Source organism: Candoia aspera, chromosome 1, assembly GCF_035149785.1.
Source record: "Candoia aspera isolate rCanAsp1 chromosome 1, rCanAsp1.hap2, whole genome shotgun sequence".
NCBI lineage: Eukaryota > Metazoa > Chordata > Lepidosauria > Squamata > Boidae > Candoia > Candoia aspera.
In genome coordinates, this window is record NC_086153.1 from 297289610 (window position 1) to 297312810 (window position 23201).

At 40.6% G+C, this 23201-nt stretch overlaps 1 protein-coding gene across 3 annotated transcripts in view; it reads left to right on the forward strand.

The window, feature by feature from the left end:
- Nucleotides 1–23201, forward strand: part of TMEM63C (transmembrane protein 63C) — a 73140-nt gene that overhangs the window by 14580 nt on the left and 35359 nt on the right. For 2 of the 3 annotated variants that reach the window (XM_063290155.1, XM_063290157.1), the window contains exons 2-4: nucleotides 18856–18931; nucleotides 21131–21251; nucleotides 22001–22243. In XM_063290155.1, the coding sequence (XP_063146225.1) occupies nucleotides 22046–22243 (198 nt within the window). In that variant the 5' untranslated portion in view covers nucleotides 18856–18931; nucleotides 21131–21251; nucleotides 22001–22045. The remainder of the gene's footprint in view (nucleotides 1–18855; nucleotides 18932–21130; nucleotides 21252–22000; nucleotides 22244–23201) is intronic. The other variant, XM_063290156.1, reaches the window with a different exon arrangement.

The following is a 23201-nucleotide window of genomic DNA, read 5'->3' on the forward strand; positions in this document are numbered from 1 at the left end:
TTCCATCTAGCGGGGTCTCGGAAGCATGCCTTCTCTGCTGTAGCTCCCGCCCTTTGGAACATCCTTCCGCCAGAGGAAGCCCGCTCACTCCTGGACTTCTGCAAAAGATTAAAGACCTGGTTTTGTAGGCAGGCTTGGAATGGGAGGGCAAATAATTACACCTGGCGATGGCTAGCGCCATGAAGTGATCCGGAGGGACCTACCACACTGAAGGTCTGATTAAGATCTCTTCGCCATGTAGATTTTATTATATTTATATTTTTATTGTATTTTTAATTGTAATGGTTTTATATTTTAATCTTGTTTTATTGTAAGCCGCCCAGAGTCCCCCCGTTGGGGAGAGATGGGCGGTGAATACATTTATAAATAAAATAAATAAATAAATTTATAGGGTAAAGCCAGGAATCACAAGATATATTGCTAGATGCTTGTCAGTCAACCCCCATATTAAGCCACTCATGTAGAAAGGCAGACAGTAGGCCTCCCTGTACCAGCCTCTCCAACAAGCAACATGTCGAACCAGAATTGTTGTTCCTACCCTCTCTCTGGAAATGTCAGACTTTCTGCTTCATGCTGCAGTAAGGCCCTCTAGCAAATCCCTCCTTTTTCACAGCTCATGTCAAAGAGTTAGACAGTATTCTAATTTTTTTTCCCTCACTTCTGTTTGTTCTACTTGGTTCTGGTACTCCTCAGAATTGTAGTCTGCTCATTGTATTTAGCTTAAAAATAGTTTCAAGTGCTGAAAATGTTCATAGATCTTGCTATGCACAAATAAAACTAAGCAATAAGGAGACACATTGGCCAGGGTCTGTTTTGGCCAAATTTCTGGAATTCTCTGCTTGAAGTATGTATGGTTTGATTTGTCTACATTTAAGAAGAGCCTGGTTTTTTCTCTTTGCTGTTTTGCTGATCAGCATGTGGGGTTCTGGTTGTTTCTTATATGGCTTTTAAATTGTTTTAATTACTGTTAAATTAAATATTACTAATTACTATTAATTTTTAAAAAATGTAAGTTCCATTTCCATAAAAAGTGGAGTAGGATGGATGGATGATCTGCCAGGATAATTGTTTAATTGTGATAAGCCAGAGTTTGTTACTTCAGTTGTAGTGGAGATCTGTAACTTAATATAAAGAAAGAAAGAAGTACCAAACCAAAGCTGAAAGGGAGGACTGAGGGAGTAGCCTTCAGTCCCAAAATTCATTCTGACTTTATAACCAGCACTTACAAAGCTGGGAAAAAGCAAAGTCAATAGTGAAGGTTTTGTCTGCATTTCTTTAGAGCTTGGGCTACTCATTCCACTCCACTCATTCCATTCCTCAGACTTATTTCATAATGCCTTCTCAATATCACAGAAGACTGACGGCTTGGAGTATTAGTGGCCTCTTCTCACAGCATCATTTCAGAACTGGTGGAAATGAAGAGGACCGCAGATTGGCTTCACATAGCTTTTGAAAGATTGTGGGGTAAAACTGAAGTGGAAGTGACCTCTGCCTCTGAGACTCCTTTCCTATTAATATGAGTTTGTCTTTATGACAATAGCCAACTCTGAATGGAAAATCCTGGAGTTATAGTCAAACACGTTTGAGTGGCAGGAGGATGGAGAAGGCTGCTCTGAGGCAATTTAATAGGGAAATAAACACATTTGGGTATATTGAGATCTGTCTACTCCAGAATTGGTTTCTATAGTGACAGATTACTTTATGGATGCAATCTATGTATCAAAAGGTTTCAGACCATCTCAGAAGGTCTCAGCAAACACAATGGGTTTTTAAGATATTGCACTGGTTAATTGATAAGGTGCTTATACTCCGTCTCACACATAACTTGCATCTGCATAACCAACTTGTCTTCTCTTCCCTTTCCCCCACCTTCCCCAGTTTAAATCCTACATCAGTCTAGCTACTCTAAGCATCTGATGAAGTGAGCTGATAACTCATGAAAGCTTATGTTTTTTAATAAAATTTGTTAGTTGGAAAATGAGCTACCAGACTCCTTTTGATATCAAGTTTATATACCAGAGTCTGGTAGCCCCTTTTCCAACTAACAATGTATTTAATATCATGGATGAAAGAAAGCAAACTGTGGGACATGGTGCAGATGATCAGACAAATTGCAGCTTTTGGTCTCTGGCAACAACTAGGAACTGCCACACCTCCTTCAACATAGCAGAGGCTGATTGACCCAAGGAAGCAACAGATTCCCGTAGCTGGGATTGTTCTTGTGATGGATTGTAGGTACAGAGTGACCCAATCCAGACTGGGTCCAGTGTACCCAGGATGATGGAAGCTTGTCACTTCTTTCCAGCCCAGTTAACCTGAACAACAAATTCTCCTTTGCACTTGCAGAACTTGACAAATAAAATAGATGCAGGAAGTTCCATACTAATAAACAGCAAGGCATAGTGATATAGTAGGGCTAGCCACCAATCATTTTAACATTTCTTTGTGATACGTCCATTTTTGCGTATAGCTCTAAGGTATTAGTCAGCACACCTTGCCGTGGCTTGCCAGGGTGTTCGGTTAGGGAGCCCTATTTATGTTATCGCCAAAAGCCAAAAGTATTTCTTTGGAAGATGTAACATTCCTCTGTTTTTGTCTTGTATGCAAATAGTTCCAAAATTGATACCAGACTGAGGACTGTATGAATAGAATTCAAGCCATAAATCCAACTTCTGCTTCATCTTACTGGTGTAGCCTACTCTTTAGAATTTAGGGCATGTCTAAAATTGATACTAGGGGAGGAAAAAAAACATTATCAAATATGGTAATCCAACACCATATATGTCAAAATATAATGTGGTTTCTTTGATTTGGATTTAACATGTTCCTTGAACTTAGCTGTTTTGGATTTTAAGCCATAGTTTATAGCCAAACAATACATTAAGCCAGCATTTTGGCTTAGTCAACCCTAGTTAAATGAACCATGGTTTAACGTGTGAAGTCAAGTGTTGTCTTTAAATTAAGATTACTGAGAGATCGTGAAAAAAGAATTATAAGCCAGCCTTATCCAAATATAAAAAGGGAAAGGCACTCTAAAGTTGATCTTGCCTCCTGGACACAACTATGTAGGTTTATTAGCAGCAGGATGGCAATGGCTTGACATTGCCTTTTTTTGGGAGGGGGGGTGTTAAATTTCCCAGCCTAATCATCCCGCAACATAATGCCAGCCAAGATATTTTGCATTGCATGCCAATATCTCCCTTCAGCTGGGCAATGCTTTCTGGCAATGCTAATATTATTTGCTAGGTTTGTGATGATTCAGAAGAAAAATTAGCTAATGCTTAGTTGTGAACGCATAGACTGGACAGTGCCAAGCAAGTGTCAAGTTGCTGCAGTTGTTGGAGGTGTGTGTGCACACTAATGCTGCTGTCTAATTAATGTTTGCTTAGTGCTTTGCAGATACATCATGCACTGTAAACTGAACTAGGAATATGGGTAAAGCACAATATATGCAGGGGATTGTCAACTAAAAGGTCCTAGAGATAGTCTGCCCCCTCCCCATATGTGTCTGTCTGGTGGCTGCTGTAAGTTAAATCCACGTGAGCTGGGGAATCCTGGGAATAGGGGCAGGCCCGCAACTAGGGTCTGTGTCACCCAGGGCAAACATGGACTCCGCGCCCATTTTGGCACCCCCCAGCGCTCATTTTGGCGCCCCACCAGTGTGGCGCCCGGAGCACATGCCCCGGTTGCTCCCCCTTAGTTGTGACCCTGAGTAGGGGGTCTGCACATCTGGAATAACCCAAACTGGGCTAAGGTGGCCAAAACCTTTCAAAAGCAGCCACCACAGTGGCATGTATCAGGGAGCAACCTGTCCCTAATCCCCTAGAAACATTTCTTTTAATTATTAGCCTCCTGAATATCGTAAAGGGGAAAGAACTGGTATGCTCTTGGGTTTTCCTATTCTCTGTTCTTGCTGCTTGTTTTCGTTATTTCTGCTGATGGCCAGTAAGAAAAATCAGAATAAGTTTAAATATTGCCCTAAGAAGAAAATTACAAAGAAAAAATATAACACTACCAGAACAGTATTTTACCTAGATGGTTGCTTCATATGGTATAAAATAGTGTACTCCCTTTTCTTATTTAGTGCCTACCCAGGTCAGCAGTAGCCCTTCAGTATTTTTCAGTCCTCCCTAGAAATGTCTGGGATTGAAGTGAGACTTTTTAGATGTAAACAGTTACTCTACTACTGAATATGGCCCTCAGTCTAGTTTTGCTTTCATGCAGCCTATTGAAGGCCTCTGTGATGCTCAGAAGCTTGCACATTTGGTGGTGGCTGCATATTTGCACCACTTTTCATTCATATTCAGAGCAGGAAAGGGAAATATAAATTTGCAAATGCTCAGGAACATAGTGGGACTGGGCAAGTGTGGTTGGCACTGATGTACACATAGCAAATGTGTCTGCCAGTGCAATGTGTGAATCTGGGCTCTTTTAGATCATGAGGGCTTAGAACCTTCCTCTATTTTTTGTTGGGATAATTGATCCAATGAGCAAGCTGCAGTGCATTCACTGGTGGGTTGAGATCACAGTTTCCATAAAACATGTGATTCTGCATGACCAGAATTACTTGGCAAAAATATGAGGCTTAAACGTACCCTTATTCAGTAGTCAGGGATATTTATTGAAAGGAGACAACCATGAAATTACATCCTTGTCTACACTAGGGAAGGGTCCTGCATTTTCTGAGAGGCAGCAGATTGAGTCACTGTCATGTGGTCAATCCCTTCCTTTCCAACTTGGTTTTAAAGTAATGAGACATGTTTCCTACAAAACTGAGATCAGAAACCCAGGTGGATCTTTTTGCTTGAGCGCAGATGGCTGTGTTATCCTTTTTCTCTGATGAATCAGAATTCTGCATATCAAAACCTTCAAAATCTTCAGCTTTTTGGCCTAGTGATGGATGTCCAACTGTGATATTTCATTGTCCCCATGCCCAGCATTTTGGCTTAAGGGTGGGTGCCAAGTCTGGGTGCCAAGTCTCATCTCCACCCATTCTTCTATACTTGCTTGCCATAACCAACAGCCTGCCCTCTGCAAGAATAACTAAACAAACTGAACCAAACTGGGAAGAATTGCTGCAGCAACAAGAGGATAGAAGTTGGGCAGTTGAGTATCTATGTCCATGCACTTGTGTCAACTTCAATTTTGACTACTTATTCTGACCTACGCATTTCAGCTGAGCATGATATATAAAATGTGAAGAGAATACAAGTAGTGTTTACCTTTGGCAAAAAGCCAGCTAAAGTGACAGAGCAGACTGATTGTTTCTCAGGGATGTTTGTCCAGGATGGGGTTCATCTCTGCTTCCTTGACTGGGGTTACACATTGTGATTAGAGAGGGAAACAGACCTTTCCGGACAGTTGGCCCATCCTACTCTCCACTGCCTGCCAACACTGGGGGCTCCCCATATCCAGAAAGACAAGAGGGAAGGAAAGTGAAGCAGCCAGTTCTTCAGGCATCATAAGCTGTGTCTGTAGTGTAGCAGCCTCAGAGATAATGACAGCATCATTCCCCTTCTGTCTCCAGAAGCCTCTAGGCATTACTACAGTTCAAAAGCAAGAGTCGGCTCCAGGACTGATTGTGAGAACCTTACTGAAGCCCACTGAGCCAGAGACCTAACGGAAACCTTTTGCTAAGCAGGATCCAGGCATCTCTCCTGTTTCCTCTGTTATTCTCAGTAACGTGTGTTCAGGACTGACCTGCTGATCCTTGTCAGGTATGTGGCAATTACCACAAGACTTGGGTTTTGGAAAGGAGGGAGATAGTTAAGTTGAACAGGAGAAAATGTTGATTTAAGTCCTGCCATCTGCTGTGCTGCTTTGCATAAAGATTTCCTTGAGCAATCTGTAACCAGCCGCTCTAGAGAATTTACTCTGGCTTCTGCCATTGCAGATTTGCTGAAAACCAGGAGTTCAGAATAGATGCTCTTGATTGATCCGGTTGCAATCTTCAGCCATACTTTATCCTGAGTATGTAGCAGTCTTTTAGAAGCTCGTGCTTGAAATCTATGAACTTTTCAGAGCCGAAGGTGGGGAATTTCTTTCAATCTAAAAGCAAGGTTGTTGACATTCTTCAACAAAATGCTAATTTACTCCACCTTTAGGAGCAGAGATAGAAGAGCCTTAGACCAAGTAAACTTCTGAGTTGTCTAAGCTTAGTATCATCTGCAGAGACTGTGGCTGTTCTCAGGGATCTAGACAAGGGTCCTCTAAGCCCTGCCTAGAGATGCATAGGGTGGCCCTTGAGCATTTTCCATACAAAGCATACAATTTGGCACTGAGATCAGCTTTTGTCCTTCTGAGAGTGCATGGAAGATGAGGAAGATAGGATGACGTTTTGCACATGAGTATTTCGTGGTTCTGGGTAACAAGTGGTGTGAGCTAAGGGCAGAACTCTTCCTCACTTTTCCTCTCTTGAGCCTAGAACATGTTTTTCTTGCCTCCCTCCTCCATTCAGTCTCAGCGCAAGACTTAAACCTCCCCAATTTATGCAGTGAGATCTCATTCTACTTCTCCATATTCTGAATGACTGAATTGGGAAGAAGCATGCCCTCCTCACCCTTTTAAACCACAGTCTTGCCAGTCAGTGAAATACCAGTTTAGGCTGCTGGCAGGAGAGTCAGACCTCTGCACCTTCTTCACCATTCAAATTATGCTCCAGCTAGCTGGACCAGTGGTGGTTTGGGGGGGGGGGGAGATAGGAACATAGTTTATATGGGAAAGGCAGTGTGTGAGAATTAGTCTCTGAATATTTTCTTCTCCAGCTCAGTAGTAACCATATAGCAGGATAGGATCAGATGGTAGTGGTGGCTTGTGCACACACGGTAGACCTTTGAGGAATTATACATTCTGGAAGCTACAGATTCCCTTCATGCACCTAGGCTGTTTGTCTAATGATGGGAAAAGAGTTTCCCAGAGAATTATGAGCTTGGCAGAAAAAATGGTGGACATATGCTCTTATTTTGTCTTTCTCCATCTTGAAATATTTTGTGTGTTAGAGAGCCAGTAGATATGTAGAAGGAATTGCTGCGTGTGGAATACAGTATATGCGTGGAGCCCTTGGTGCTCTCTGAGCTTGGTTGTTTGCTTGCAGACATTTCATTACCCAACTAGGTAACATCATCAGTACTGGTGAGTGTGGGGTTGTTCCCTGTTTATATACCATGGCTTGCCCTGCCAGTGTTGGTGGGGTGGGGTTTTCTCCTTGGTAGTTTCTTGATTAGGATGTTGTTTTCTGCTTGATTGTTTGCCTGGGGTTAATCCCTGCTTATCTGGGTGTAGGCTGCTGGAGAGGATGTGTTCTGGTCTTTTCGTTTCCTTCTTCTGTTTTTTATTGTCTCTTTTGGAAGGTGTGTAAATGATGTTTATCTTCACAGTATATGTCTCAAGTGTGGGGCATCAGTCTTGTACTGCTTTTGTCCCAGGATGTGGACAAAATGGGATATGTGCAGTCAGAACAGAAGAGTTTTTAATTGCTGTTATATGGGAGTTAAGTACAACTATTGAGCTCATTTATGTCCCACATAAACAATTAGAACTAAGTGACTGATAATTATTCTGAAAGAAACATATAGCCTGCTAAATGTTTCTTCATTTTGAAAAGCTTTTAAATTAAGGTTTAAAAATGCAAAGTTGTGAACAAAAGTTGGAAGCCACTGTTTGATCTTTAAAGGCTTTCCTGCCATAACTTACCTTGGCATATGTATACCCAGCTGTGTATGTGCACATAGAGATGTTCAAGTCAATTTGTCAGAGTTAGCTTTCAGTTGGCACAGTTTTAGGAAGGAAGTTACTAGTGGGACTGTCGGTAGACATTGACAACATAGGAGTTTGAAAGGATGTACAGTAATACCTTGATTTTATGGACCTGTTTAGCAGACTTCAGATGCCATGGACTAAGGAGACATTAGGCTTCTTTGCTAAAGAACAGACTTGTCCAATGTCTGGAGAATGTTTGTGCATTTTACTTACGTTTTATGTTGTTACTAAAATAGAGCATGCATAAATCACATAACATTTACACGGACTATGTAAATTTGGATTTAAAAGACACCTGGTGTATAAATTAGAGTTTTTACTATATAATGATCTCTACCAGAAATATCTTCAGCTTCTGATAAAATGCTCTTTTCCCCACAAATACCTCTGGACCAGGACCTGCTGTTTTGTTTTGTTTTCTAGGAGACACTACTGCCTTGGCTAATGGAGCATCAATAAATCTGGGAAAGCTTATGAATGGATAGAAATCCTTGTGGGAAGCTCTGTATTATATTTTGTTCCTGGGCTAATTTCCCTTTGTCTGTTGCCGTGTTGGCTGAGGATGCTTGAAATTCTACTCCAAAACTATGGAAAGCATATGTTTGAAGAAGGCTACATAAGCCATATCAACAAATTGATGCATCTTATATATCTGTAATAGTATAATTTCTGTGTTGTTCTTACTACCTCTATTAACTATTCAATGTAATTCTGCATCATAGAATTATCCTGTGAATTCTGAATGTTTTTGGTCTTTTTTTATTTTGATCTATTATATCTTTAGTTATGATGGATTTAGCAACCATGTCTTCAACTTAGAAAAAAAAAACTCCCCCTTTTAACAACTGGAGCTGGTATTGGCAGCAGAGACCAGGCTGTAGTTCAGTTAAGGGCAGGCTTCCTGTGTTCCCAAGATTTTGACTGGTGGGCAGATTTGGAAATTTGAGAATATGTCATGTGTGCCATGCTTATTATGGTGGAGGGCCACCACCAATATATAAATTGTCTGCCATTGTAGACATGGCAAGCCCATGACAAAAAATACCAAATGGAATGATGCCCATATCAGTGGTGGGTGCACATTGGTGTTCATGGGCAGTACACTGGGGATCTCGGTGCTCTAGGCTGGACAAAGCTTGAATAAATCTTTTGGAAAGGAGAAGAGCATTTGGCTCATTCTTTAAGCATGGGGTCCCCTAAAATTACTCTAAAACTTTTCTTGATCTTTTAATTAATGTGGGGTTATTTTAAACCAATCTAATAAGACTGTCAATTTTGGACAGCTTGCTCCTGAGGTATCACAAGAGCTCTCAAAAAAATAGTGAATTCTAGTGGGGTTTGGTTATCAGATGAGATTTTGTCCACTTACGTGTTTAAAATTACTTTTTTATTTCATTTAGGATCTAGTGGTGCAATTTAGGGGTACTGTGGGTACTATGGCACATAAACATTTCAGATAAGTCAGAATGGCCTCCTATTTTGTGTGTTGTGATCTTCCTTGAAACAAGATGGGGTTGTTTATTTGTAGGGAGAGGGACCGTATATGAAGATCTCATCTCCTCTAAACAGAGAACGTCATTCTCATCTTCCAAATAGCCAACATCATTGCTTTACAGAAAGCTCCCAAGAAAGCTAAAGGCAATAGATATTAATATTCTGGCCTTTCCAGATGGGAGTGTTTCCAGTCTCATCCTTTCAAAGTATTCTGAAGTCAGGTTCTGCTGAGCTCAGAATGCTGAGAATAGGCAAGGTGCACCAGTAACCAGTCAGGGCTGCCTCCAGCCTAGGAGAGGGCAGCTATCTTAGCTCAATGCCCCAGCCTTGAGCTACAGCAGCTCCTGGAGAAATAAAAAATTGCCCCCACTCCACATCAAAGAGGGAAAAATAAAGTATTAGTCTCCAGTTCATCTCATTTGGGTGTTTTCAGTACATGCAGTATTCGTTTGGACATCTTTTGCATTAAGAACCCTGGGCTGCTAAGCTGTCTAGACTTATATTCATATTGAAAGCTGTGTTGGTGGCATGTCCCTATAGTTTTGCAAGGGGAGACTTTTCAGAAGAGCTGTAATAAAGTTTGTAGGTTGCAGGGTGGGATCTCTATGTGAATAGTGCAGAGATAGCAATGGCTTATCTGAGCTGAGAGGCATTGAGAGGTGAGGTGAGACAAGCATTCAGAGCATTCTGTTTGTGTAAACAGAGACAATCAAGCCCAGCAGTTTTTTACAGGCAGGGACTGTGAAATTGACTAGGAACTGACTGGAAGGATAATTCACTAAGGTTGCTCTAAAATCCACCAGAGACCTCCATGTTCAGATGGGGTGAGGTGAGAGATCTCGTGAATGGGATGATTTACCCCTAAGCTCTGCAGAACTGCAGCATTGCAAATCGTGAAATGGAAATTTGGCACTTTAAGCTGTAACTCAGACATGCTGGAAAAAAAATTGGCTCAACCGCCCAAGGAGGATGATGCTGCAGGAATAGGGTTGCATGGTGCCAATGCTAAATTGGCATAAATGTCCCTTGTGGAGCAGCCCTCAATTTGCAGAGGTGGCAGTTTGACTGAAGCATTTAGTAGCAGCTTTCTGTTTAGTAGAAGCCATAATCTTGCAGTGGGGACTGCCCCAAAACTGATATTCCTTATTTTTCCAGTAGGCGGGTGCTCTTGGTGCCCTTGCTGTTCTCTGTGTGTACTGTGACTGCACTGAAATGTTCTCATGCCTGCAAAGATGAGAGCATAATGATGTGAAAACAATCTATACTTATCTTGGTATAATGAGATCTGGCTTTTACCAACGGATGACACAGCATTAAAATAAGAGCACTCAGCAGTGCTAGGTTTGTCAAGCACGTGGAGAGAACGTTCTCAGAGAAATGCAGCTGGGTAGACTCTGGGCTTTATTAGCTGATAGCCTTGGAACTGCTTTGTCCTGTGAATTTTATTTTATTTTTTTCAAATCCAAGCAAGATCAATAAGGTTTATAGTCTTCCTGACAAGCATGCCTTTTATTGTTGAATTTCTGTAACAAACAGGAAACAAACTAATGAAATTATTGAGATCATCTGAGTAATGCAAAACAATATGAATTACAAATAGTTTGGTGCATTCTACTAGTCAGTCAAGATAGCCAAGAAATGTACCCCTAAGTACATTTCTGTACACTTCTGTATACTTCAACTTCAAGGGAATATTGCCTTTGAAAATGCCAGTAACTCTTGTTCTCACCAGCATTAATATGTGTGTAATGCTGGACTAGTAAGGAATGTGGTAGGGCTTAATGTACGCTACACACTCATTCTTCCATTGTTTTTGCAGTTTGCAGTAAAGGCGGTCTAATGTAGAGGTACATGAAACTCAAGCAGTATTGATCTGCTAAGAAATCCTATCTTCAGAAATCTCTGCAGTTGAAAATAGGATAGCTGGGCCTTTTCCTAGTCTCAGCATGCACTCTAGTGACATTTCTGTTGCTGAAAGAATATGATACAGCTTTCCACAAACTTGTACTCTCCAGAGATGTTAGGTTTCAATAAATCCTGTAAATTGAAGACCAACACATGTGAAAGGCATTGTGTTGAGGCCAACAATGTGATATCTGCAGAGTCAGGGGAAGACATACTTTGTTTTAGTCATTTGTGGCTTTGGTTGCAGCTGAGATGTTAGTAATTGCTATTGCAAAGTTATTTTACAGAAGACAGAAAGATTTTGTCCAGTGGAGAGATCAGTGTCAAAATCTGTGTCAATTGGTAACTGGATTCCCAGTTGGTACTCTTGTGCTGTTTAAGCTAGAAAGATCCTGTGTGCATGGAATTGGGAAAATGAATGGAATAAAGGCCCAGGAGCTTTGCCAGACCATTACAGGTGGAAAGCAGAGGGATATTTGGTAGTAAAGGAGTAATTGTTTAAGTAAGCAAGTATATATATTGGCTGGAGGGAGGGCAATGATTGGCATTCTAATAAAACATATCTGAAGGAACTTCACTGGGGAAAATTGAGTCAATATGTGGATGCTGAAACGGTTGTGGCACTGTGACAAAGCCCATGGGGCTGGCTATGGCATAGTACTGGCCTGCCCATCTCCCTGTGCTGAAGTTTTGCCTGTTCAGTAGGATGGAGGCCAACGCACAGCAAAACATAGGAGAGGAGACTTCATCTGTACTTTGGCATGTACTGTGTCTCAAACGTACCATTTCACTTATGATATATGTATCAAAAATCTTCACCAATAGACTTGGATTCTTTGTAAAAATACTATGTAGAATTGCATTATTTATTTTCTACTGTCATACATGAATACTGTTCATGGAAGAAGGTATATAAACCCCACACTCACTAGCACTGATGATGTTACCTAGTTGGGTAATGAAATGTCTGCAAACAACCAAGCTCAGAGAGCAGCAAGGACTCCACAGTTCAACCCTGAGGTACAAGTATTCGCTTCTATTGGTACATTTTCTCCTCCAGAGAACAAGAAGCAAGACAAAAGGAAAATATTCCCCAATAAGAGTGAGAAACTATCACAGTCTAGAAAACTTCTAAAACTTATGGTTCCAGTAGCTTAGCCAAGTACAGAACACAGATGTGTTGTCTCAGTAGTAATAAGTAGAAGCTTCCATAAAAGAGGACTGTTTCCTTCTAAATGCATGCAAATGAAAACACATTCATTTTCTGATTGCCATTCACTAAGTTTAAAAGGAAGCTGCCATAACTCATACACGTGCTTCTTTTCATACATGCCTTCTGTCAGTAACACAGGACATTTTGTACATTGGGGTCAAAACCTAGGTAACATCTGCTTAAGAAAAGCAGACCTATGTAGGGGCTGATGGTGAGAAATGAGGAGGTGAGAGTACCTGGATTTAAATGCTGGAACTAATTTTTTGAACATTACAAAAAGGAAACCTTTCATCCTAATTAAGCAGAACACTGCATTTTCTTCTCAGAGCACCTTAGGTTACACATGGAATTACTTCTTTCTTTTCTGTTGAAATGTTGTTGTTTGTTGTTTATTCGTTTAGTCGCTTCCGACTCTTCGTGACTTCATGGACCAGCCCACGCCAGAGCTTCCTGTCGGTCGTCCCCACCCCGAGCTCCCCCAGGGACGAGTCCGTCACCTCTAGAATATCATCCATCCACCTTGCCCTTGGTCGGCCCCTCTTCCTTTTGCCTTCTGTTGAAATACTCTGTGATTAACCTTCTCCATAAAAGAGTGCAGAGGAGCATTGAATCTTGAGAATTACCATTCTGGAATGGGAGCTGTGTAGTTCTAACAGAGCTTCAGTCCCAAATGAACCCATAATGGTGTATTTGGGATCCAAAATGGGTAATACAATACTCCTCTCGTTTCTTGGAAAACTTCCTGCAATTTTTACTCAAAGTGTTCCCTTTTTTAACCCTTTTGATGGGTCTCTGTTGGCTTAGGCATGTGCAGTATCTTTTTATTATCCTGAGTATTGCATTTCTTAATCAAATTCTTTCACATTGTCTTCCAATAAATTTGGGAGAATTGCATGTTGGATAATCCCATGTCTGAAATACTTCTGCATTTGATTACTATACTCATCATCATCATCATCATCATCATCATCATCAAATTGCCTGTGTGTGTGTGTGTGTGTGTGTATTAATGTAAGATTGTTACTATTGTATAGTTTTATTGTGTCTGGCCTTAGGGCTGTAATAAACGCGATGATGATGATGATTACTATACTCAGTCTGGAATCCTCCAATAAGTGCTGGGCTTTATATTGGCTAGCAGAAGTAGGCTAATAATTCTAGGACCAGCAGTCCCTCTCACATCTGAAGTGCACCAGGCTGTAAAGCTTGAGAGAAAACTTACTGAACTTTCTTTGTGGGTAGATTTAGTGCTCTTTCTCACTCAGTCATTTGAGATTTCCATATGCATGTTCTTTCATAAATTGCTAAATGCTGCCTGACGTTAATTAGTTTTGTTGCTGGATGCCTTGATTTGTGTAACAATAAAAGAAGATTATAGAATAGATATATGAAATAAAACAGAATGGAGGGACCAAGACTAGAAAATAAATTAGGAGAAAGGATGAAAACAAACATTCCTTTGCAGGAATTGTTAAATTATGTGCATATTAAATAAAATCATATGTCATGTATTAATAGTTAACGGTAGGAAACAAATAGCAAGATCAAAAGACTTCAGAAATGATACATTACTTTCCAGAAAGAAACCAGCCTTAAAGATGTCCTTTTTCCGCATAATGTGCATGCAGTCTTTATTTTTCAGAGAAGTCTGTGTCTTTCTTCAGTCTCAGCTGCAGTACATGGAATTACAGAATAAGATCTTCTTAGAGGTCCTCAGGTCAGATAATTATTTTCTGGTCATCCTTCTGTACTTTCTGGCACCAAATAAGCATGACCAGGATTTATTGTTCAAAGCTTCAGCTTGCTGCCTCTACTTTAAATTAACTTGAGTGTCCCCAGTTAATTTGGCAATAAGCTGGCTAGTTTGAAACAAAATGTTGAGTTGGTTTGAAACAGAAAAATGAAAAATGAAAATTTCCTAAACTTACTACAGTGTTAGAAAGAGGAGGGGGGAGTGTGGGAGCCCAAGGCTTAGTTGTGCAGTTTACATAATGCAAACCAGTTTTATTTCTGAAAGGAGCTTAGCTTCACATCCCCTTCATCTCATTTGAAGGCTAAAAGGGTATTGGCTCCATCACACTGGAGATCATCTATATCCTCTCTTCCCAGTTGACCCACAAGTCATGAACTGATGTTTGTGCTCAGAAGCATTTATTGATGTGCCTTTCCTAGCCAGTGCTTAATATTGATTTGCCTGGTGTGCTGAGCCTCTGCATCTGGCTGCAGTTTCTCTCTCTTTCTTGGGAATCTCCACTGACCTTGCACTCTCAGCAGCCAAAGTCACATACATGGATAAACATTCATTTGTCTAGCAAATGACAGCTAATTGGAGGCAAGGTTTATGAATAGAGCTAAGGAAATAAAGCAGTAATAATGCAAAACAAGGTGGAAATGGTTTTTAGAAAAGGTAAATAATCACATTTGGAAGTCTTTGCGTACGTATTTGTAGTCATGCCAGTTGGGAATAAAATATAAATTTACATCTGTTCATATGTCAGTCCAGAGCCGGCTAATTTATGATCACTGAAAAAGAATCTTTTATAAGTCTTTGGAAATCATAACACCAGCTATTTTGAAGAAGGATGAGATGCACCTACCCAGAGTAGTCAATACTCAGCTACATAATCAGTGGCCTGCCTCAGTATAAGACAGGTTTCCACTTTCATTACCCAAATGACATAAATTGCACAGAAGTCTATGGCATAGAGAATCAGAAACCTGAGGTTTCGCTGTACATCTAAAATGAAGAAAACTAATTTGCTTTCAAAAATTATTGTAGATCTCAAAAAATGGGACAGTACCAATCCCACTGACTTTGGTGCCATGTACCAGGAAATACCACTGGAAGTACTTAGGAGCTGAGCTACAACACAACAGTGGGTGTTCAGTATTCATGACGCCAGGCACAGTGTTTTCGCTATTAGATCATAATATCTAGATTCCTTTCTGTGTTTTCCCTCTTAATAATCTTTGTAATGTGGGGGGAACTAAAGGAAGAAAGTGGTGGAAATCACAGGAGGGAGTGGCAAATTAATACCATCATCATCTGGATTCTTTTGTTGCCTTGTGAATGAGGCAGGTTGATTACATCAAGAAAGCAGCGTGATTGTTTGACAGTGTGATGAAACATTAGTATGTTGTTCTGTGAAGAATGCAAGTAAAAGTCACAGTTGGCATGAGATCTGTGATTTCCTGCTCAGCCCTGACCAGAAGACCTGTGAACAGGAGTGAGCAGCACCTAGCTGACCTTTGTTGATCTCAGAAAAGCCAAACAGGGTCAGGACCTTCAAGGGAAGCAATCTATCCTACCTATACTCTCTATTGATGCATTATTGTAATGTAAAACTTTAATTGTTCGTGATCAGCTAGTCCTGTGAATAAATGAGTAACAGAATTTGTTTATTTTCAAGTCCTTTTATGGCACTGCAGTCAAAAAAACTAACCAACTCACAGAACTTGTATACAGGTACAATACAAAAGTGTGCAATACATACATCAATAACTCGAAGTCATAATAGAAACCATAATAACAAATGCAGTAACCATTTCTCCATGTCTTAGACCACCAAGAAAGGACAGGTAAGAGGCAGTGAAGTCAATTCAAAAGCTCTTAATTTTGTCATTTTGAGATGGTGGCAGCAACTTTTTAAAGGATATTTATCACCAAAATAAAACACATTTCTTCTTCACATCTTTTATCTGCCAAAGTTAGGTAAATCAGAGTGCACCACACAGTCATATTCTGCTTGATTATACACTGATTGCCCTATCTTTGTAAGCAGAGTCTGAAATTGAGCTCTTTAAACTTCTGGAATTTGTGGTGCTTGTGAAGAAATTCTGAGAACCACTGATCAAGGTCTCATTCCAAACTCTTAGTTGAAGCATTTGAACCCAAGAATTTGGTCTACCAGAACTGGATGGATCCAAAGGGTTTTCTTGGTTCCACCAAGTTTTCTCCATTTTAGATGTAAAGTAGAACCACAGCTTTCTAAACCTTAACATAATGGACTTCTGTTGCAATGTACATCATTTGCTTGATAATGATGTCATTGCACATGATGTAATTTGTGTCACTTGCCTAATGTCACCATTATACAAGTGATGCAGTTATGCAAATGGTGCAAATTGCATCATATGTGTAATTGTATCAGTATGCAGATGTTATCTGCATTGTCACAATGACATATTCTTTCTTAGACATAAAAATGGATATTAATCTGTTAAAACAAGATTTCACTGTATAATTAAAAGCGAGAGATAAATAAAAATTAACCAGTTAGGAATTAGGAAATCCTTGCTGCAACATCTCCAGTGGTTCAATTCTATTTTCTTCCCAACTACTTTGAAAGTAACTGAGTACCTTTGAAGATGCAATGGAGATTAAAAGGAAGGATTATAAGAAATTCTGAAAGAAAGAGACAGCTGTACCTGGGGGCTCAGCAGGCAGAACTAATAACGCGGCAGTTTTTTGGGCTCAGGGAGGTTTTTCCTGAAGCCCAGGAGTGTTTTTACAGAAAAAGGAAAACACCTGGAATTACCCCATCTGTCCTCTAGACAGCTGCTTGAAGCCAGAAGATCGCAAACAGCGTTCACATTCAACTGATAAGAGCTAGCTGGGAGGCTGGGATGTCACCATTTTCCAAACCACGCTGTAGCCTTAAAGGGACACTAAGACCGACCACCCCATTTCTAAATCACCCAATTTATATTTCTTTTAAGTACGCATACCCTAAGAGAGGCTTTCTACAGCAGGGAGAAGTGGGCTGTCTTGGTGCTTATCATTATTTTTGGGATTAATGTTTTTAAAAAATACTTTTTAAGTTTTGGACTTTGTTTCCCCTCCAAATATTAAGGACAATTGAGAGTAAATAATTGTCTCCCTGTTGTTATTTTTGTGCTAAATTTGTAGATATTAGCATTTTCCTACATGTTGAATCGGCTGTTTTGAACCTTCAGTTTTCTGCTTCTACTTTCCCTGGGGAACTGTCTGCAGATCTCACTTTTGCTTGTGTAAACACATCCCGGAATTCTTATCTTTGACTTTCACTGGTTAAGTTCCTAGGGGGCACCATAATCTACTGTGTGAGACATGGAGGATTTTAAACAGATTTTATCTGACTTCCACCAAGATTTTAATCAGATTCTTTCTGATTCCTATCAAGTTTGTATGCAAGACATTGAGGACATTGTGGAAAATATGAGGTCTAAAATGTGTCATCTGGTTGGGGATGTCATGGATGAAACTGAAGAATTTAACAGTGACAGAAATGTCTCTTCTGAGAGTAAGATCAGGATTTCTGTTGAAATGCTGGTTAAAGATGGGATAGTTGAGTTGGAGAAATTTAAGGGAGAGAGAGAATTGCAAGCCACAAATGAAATTGATCATCTGGTGGAATGCCATGGAAAAGAAGGGGTTATTATATATGAGAGGTCTATTAAAGAGAAGTCAGAGTTTTTGAGGGGGGCAGTTGGGCTGTTCAATTTTTTTTTTTTAAAGAAAACTCTTTGTGCATTGTGGGGATATGTAAATGCTCTGGTTTATTTTGAAGTGGGATAAGGGTTTAAGAATATTTATCTGGATTGCTTTTAGGGTTTGGCTGATATCATTTATCTTTAATGATTTGGATTAGATTATTAAAACACTCTTGAGCGAGATCTTAAACTCATCTCCCAGATTTGTTGTGAGATGAATAGAGGGTGACCACGTATGCTACTTCGATCTTTTTGGAAGAGAAACAAGAGATCAGTCAACTCTGTAAATCACTTGAAACTCTTTTTGTGCATGTTTCACTTTACCGCCTACAGATACATGCTTTTTGTATAGGGAAAATATGGAAACAGATCATAATGCTGGCTGACCCTAACATGGTTCTGTCATTAGCTCTTTAAAAGGTCATTGAAGACTGAGATGCTGGTTGCTAAGAGCCCCTCTGTTTATTTGCTGATGGCCCAGAGTTATTTTCCTTGGTAACAAAAGGGAGATGAATTATGCAGCAACTGGCAATGCCAGATGGCATTGTTTACATAGGGAGGGGGGGAGGCGGTGCACTCTCAGGCAACATGGAGGCAGGAGTGTAGCTCAGCTGGGCAGCCATCTGCCCTTCATCTTCCTCTGCTTCCCCAAACACAGGAGGAAACCCGTAACATTTTTAACTTACTCCCAGCCATTGTCTTTTGGGTTTAAGAGGCTTAGAAACAAAAAAGGGTCAGCGCTGAAAGCAAAGCCTAACTGGCTGCTTCCCCACTGCAGAATAGTAATACTAAATACACAATATAATTGGAGTGTTCAAGCAGTGGGAGTCACAAGGAACAAGAGATTCCCGCCTCTAACCACAAATGTTTGCTTTGCAAGGGATGGTGAGGTGTGGCGAGACAAGTTACACTGGATTCTTACAAAGAATCAAGCTGGAAACACAGAACCTGTTCACCCTCCATTTACTAGAATTACTGGTTTAGTTTTGCTTTTCTTTTTTATAATGACTCAGACTGACTTCTCCAGAATGGCAAGAGTTGACCCTGGTGCCTGGAACCAAGCCTGAATTGGGGAATGATCCTTCTTGGGTAGGTATCATGAGTTTGCCATTCAGGAAGGATAAAGAGTTGGTTTGTAGAGCTCGCCACAGAACACAAGGAGGAAGTGTTCTCTGCCACTGGGAGGATCATCGTTCTCAAGGACAGCCATCCCCAGCGTGGTGCTTTCCAGATGGGTGATTATTACAACTGTTGCCATTCTCAACCAGCCTGGGTGGGAGGTGTGTTCATTATTATCCAGTGCATCTGGAAGGTACCAGATGTGTGTGGGGGGATATAATTTAGGAGCAGTTGGAAGAATGAATGAGACTAAACATGGCTTGGCCAGCTATGTAATAATGGCTTTGGGTGAGCTGAAGGTGGACACATCCATCTGTTGGAAGATGGATTGAGTGCCAGGAGCCACCGGAACCAAGCCCAATAGGTTTGTGTCTAGTTGCCAAGGGCACTAAAATACTAGAACTGCTATTTAGAAAAATTTCCTGGATAGTAAGGACATCTCTCTGGAAAGAACTGGGGAAAGCAAACGGGGAACAGAAGCCAACATATGCTACTCTCAGATAAAACAACTGTGGGTGAATGCCTGACTCTGAGTAGCCCCAGGCTGGCATTTTGCCTGATGGGATATAGGGATGTGACCATGCATACTAACCCCATCCCCGGTGCCTCCAGCATCCTATTTTGAGTGGGGTTCCTGCTTAGATGGGGATTTACATTTGCTTTCAGTGCAACTAGAATGCAGCTTGCTCAACATGCTAGGGAAAAGCAAGGGAATTGGAGGATCAGACTAGTACGTATGAGGCTGCCTGGACCAGGGGCAGCGTACACAGTGCCAGGTGCTACATCCTGTTGGACCTAGTGAATGGGTGAATGTTTGACCAGGAAAAAAGGAAGAGTGCAGGAAAAGATGGGTTACATGCTCAGTTGTTTTAAATTGTATCTGTTTAGAGATACAGGACTCTCTGGTTATTTGGGTGATTGTATTTCTAGTCCTCTCCGCCATTAAAAGAAGGTTTCCTGATCATTGGGAGGTTGGCAGAGTTTCAGATAAACATTCTTACAATTCCCTTTTAGAGCATCCCATTTGAGGGACTTGGGGTGGGCATGCCAGACTAGAAACACAGAAATGGAGTGGATGGCATACCATTAGCTGGAGGCTGAAATCATTCTGAAGTACCAGATGCCTCAAGAGATCCAGTCAGAGTATGTGTTGCGTGCCTGCACTTACAGGCTATTATTGGCATGTTTGTTAATAGGAGAACATTGCATAGAAGCATTATGTTTCCAGTTCATTCTCTTTACAAAGGAAGCTAAAACCGGGTGAAGCTGCCCCTATAATTTCTTATCTCACAGGGAAGTAGTGAGTACATAATACATATTTCTTTTTCAAGATTTATCTGGAGTCCCACGTATTGATCCTGTGCTTTCCCAAACTAACATTTGCAGTTTTCTAGAACCGATTTGCCTAACCTAGTAACTTCCAGTAGGCTTTGGACCACAACTCCCAAATTCCTGCCCAGTGTGGTATATCCACTTGGCACTCCACGTTCACAAGGCTCAACGCCCATTCTGAATTCACCCACTAACATGCCACTAGCTGACTTACACCATTAACATACCACAATGTAATGTTTTTCTACATGTTCCTTTGATCATTTCTTAATAGCGCACAAATCCTTTTAATGTTAATTTGTCTGCATAATAGAAGCAATTAAAATAATAGAGCTGCAATGGGCCATTTAGACCACCAATGTTCAGTGCGAGAATCCAAATTAAAGTATCCCCAACAGATGGCTATCTAATGAAAGACAGCCCACTGCCTCTCTGGATAAATTTGATTTTTATAATTAATGAACACAATGTTGTCTTTCTGGTGTTTCACTTATTTTTCAGTTTCCCTATCTTACAATTTTTCTATTATCCTCTGCACATATGAGTATAGATGTATTTATTTTTAATTTTGAAAACCCAGCCTTTCCTAAAAGGTGAACTAAAAAGGCAATTCATCGAAAGTAGCAAAGACAGAAAAGGAAAAAAGTTTAAAAATGCAGCCAGCTAATAGAGCATAACAAAAGTGCAGTCTTAATTACAATCAAACAAAAACAATCAAAACACAAAATTAGTATTAGTCATCTTTAAAATTCAAACAGAGAGGCAACCTAAACAGCACTGTGGTTCAAAGGCTTTCCTTATATACCTTTTGTTTTTTGTCTTTGTTTTTTGCTGTAGGATGAAATGCCATTAAAGAGGGGACAGGAGTTTCTGGGGGTGTTAATTCCAAAGCCTGAAGCACTGATAGTGAAGAGGACCTTTCCTGGTCTCCACCTTAAATTCTTCAGATATTGATGGGGTACGTTTACTCCTAATTTTAATAAGAGGGTGTCATCTCTGCCCTGGGTTCTTCCTTGGAGGAGAATGAGATGTCAGGGATGACAATGAGAAGCCCTAGTTGCAGGGGGCAGAGGCTGAAGCAGAATCAATTTTTATTATATCTTCAGAAATTGATCCACTCCCTTTGAGCCCTAAGTAGGGAGTCCTGGTAGCTCCCTTCTCTGATCCACAGCTTTGAGCCCTAAGTACTGCTGCTGTGACATGCAGAAAAGGCTAATGCAAAAGAGTACCAGATTGCAGGGTCAGGCTCCCTGGGAGAAGTGGCCACCTTGGGAATCAAAATCACAGTGACTTCCAGCTGAGCCTGGGAAGAGCCAGTTGCTGGACACTGTATAACAGAATATAAGAGGTTGAGACATTTTCTGGAAACAGCATTCATTTTAACTTGCCTTGCACTCTCACATTTGGAGTCAGGAACCATGAACTGTTCTTGGATATATTTATCTTCATCTGGAAAACTGGCTTCTAACTTGTCTCTTCTTAGTACAATATACTGCAGATAGTGTTGAAATACTCTCTGACATCTCTATAGGACTGGCTTAACAAGGATCTGACTGTCCTCTGTCCCTCAATCTCTGTATCTCTGTGGGACAGAACAGAGAGTAAGCTTATAGAGAGACAAGTGTATCCTCAGATATGAAGGTCTCCTTTGATAGCCCTTTTCAGTCTCCTACCTTGTTTCTTTCTTTTCCTCTAATTCCACTCTAGGTATTTCACACAGCAGAACTCCCTGGGAGACCACTGATTTAACAGATGGACAACACGATCATGACCACACCTTCGTCAGGAGACAGGAGTTCCATCTCTCTGAACGTTCTCACGTATCTGGATGCTCTGACCAACAGTACGGAGGATCAATGCTTCAGCGCCCGCTCCCGCAGCACTGTCTTACAAGGGCTGCCATTTGGCGGTGTGCCCACAGTACTTGCTCTCAACTTCATCCTTTGGATGGTGAGTGTGAAGGGGAATGACAGATACATAGTAACATTTGGGCACTTGGGAAAACTTAACTTTTATATCTTAAGATCAAACACAGCGCATGGCAGTTTCCTTCTTCATCCCCCGATACAATTCTCATTGATTTCTTCCCTATATGTTTCTTGAGAACTTGAGAGAAAAAAAGTCTCCACTGATACAAAGAGAGATTATTTTCCTAAATATTGGAGTTACGGGAAACACATCATATGCCTTTTAGTCAGAGTGATGTGACATCACATTGGTGGTGAATAGGAAACCCCCCATTCATTCAGGCAGGTGACAGAAAACTCTCCCCTCTCCCACATTTCTTCTCACATTCACCCAGCCAGTGTTTCACATAGGCCAGGTAGGTCTGCAACCAGACATCCAACATATATCGTTGGTCGTATTACATCTAGAGACACTTGAACAAACAAGCAGGAGAATTCTTGTCCATCTTTACCTTGTGCTGTTTTACACCTTTTCTCCAGTTTAACTCAAGTTCAGAATTCAACTGAGAGGCACATTTGTGTCTAGCCTTTTATGAGTTCCACATATATTCATGCTATGCAAGAGAGAATTAACAGATATAAAACAAGTATAATCTTATATCTTTCTGCCTGTTTATTTTCCCGCCTTGAATTCACATTGTCAGGTTTCCTACAACATACTTAACTAAATCAGTTAAAGACCTGGCATATGCATTTGCACCACATGCTAAACTTCATTAATGTTAACCTTGGTTAGTTTCTTTGGTGGTGATGTGGTTAAAATATCATATGAATGCAGCCTGGTTACAATTCAGTGCATTGTGCAAACCCAGAAAATGATTCAGCGACCAAATTTAAGTGAGCTCTGAAAACATATGGAAGTAGAAATCCAATTCTGCAGCTATTATTGTCGTTTATCATCTACTGCAGTTTCTGTCACAGGCAGGGAAAAGGGAATGGAG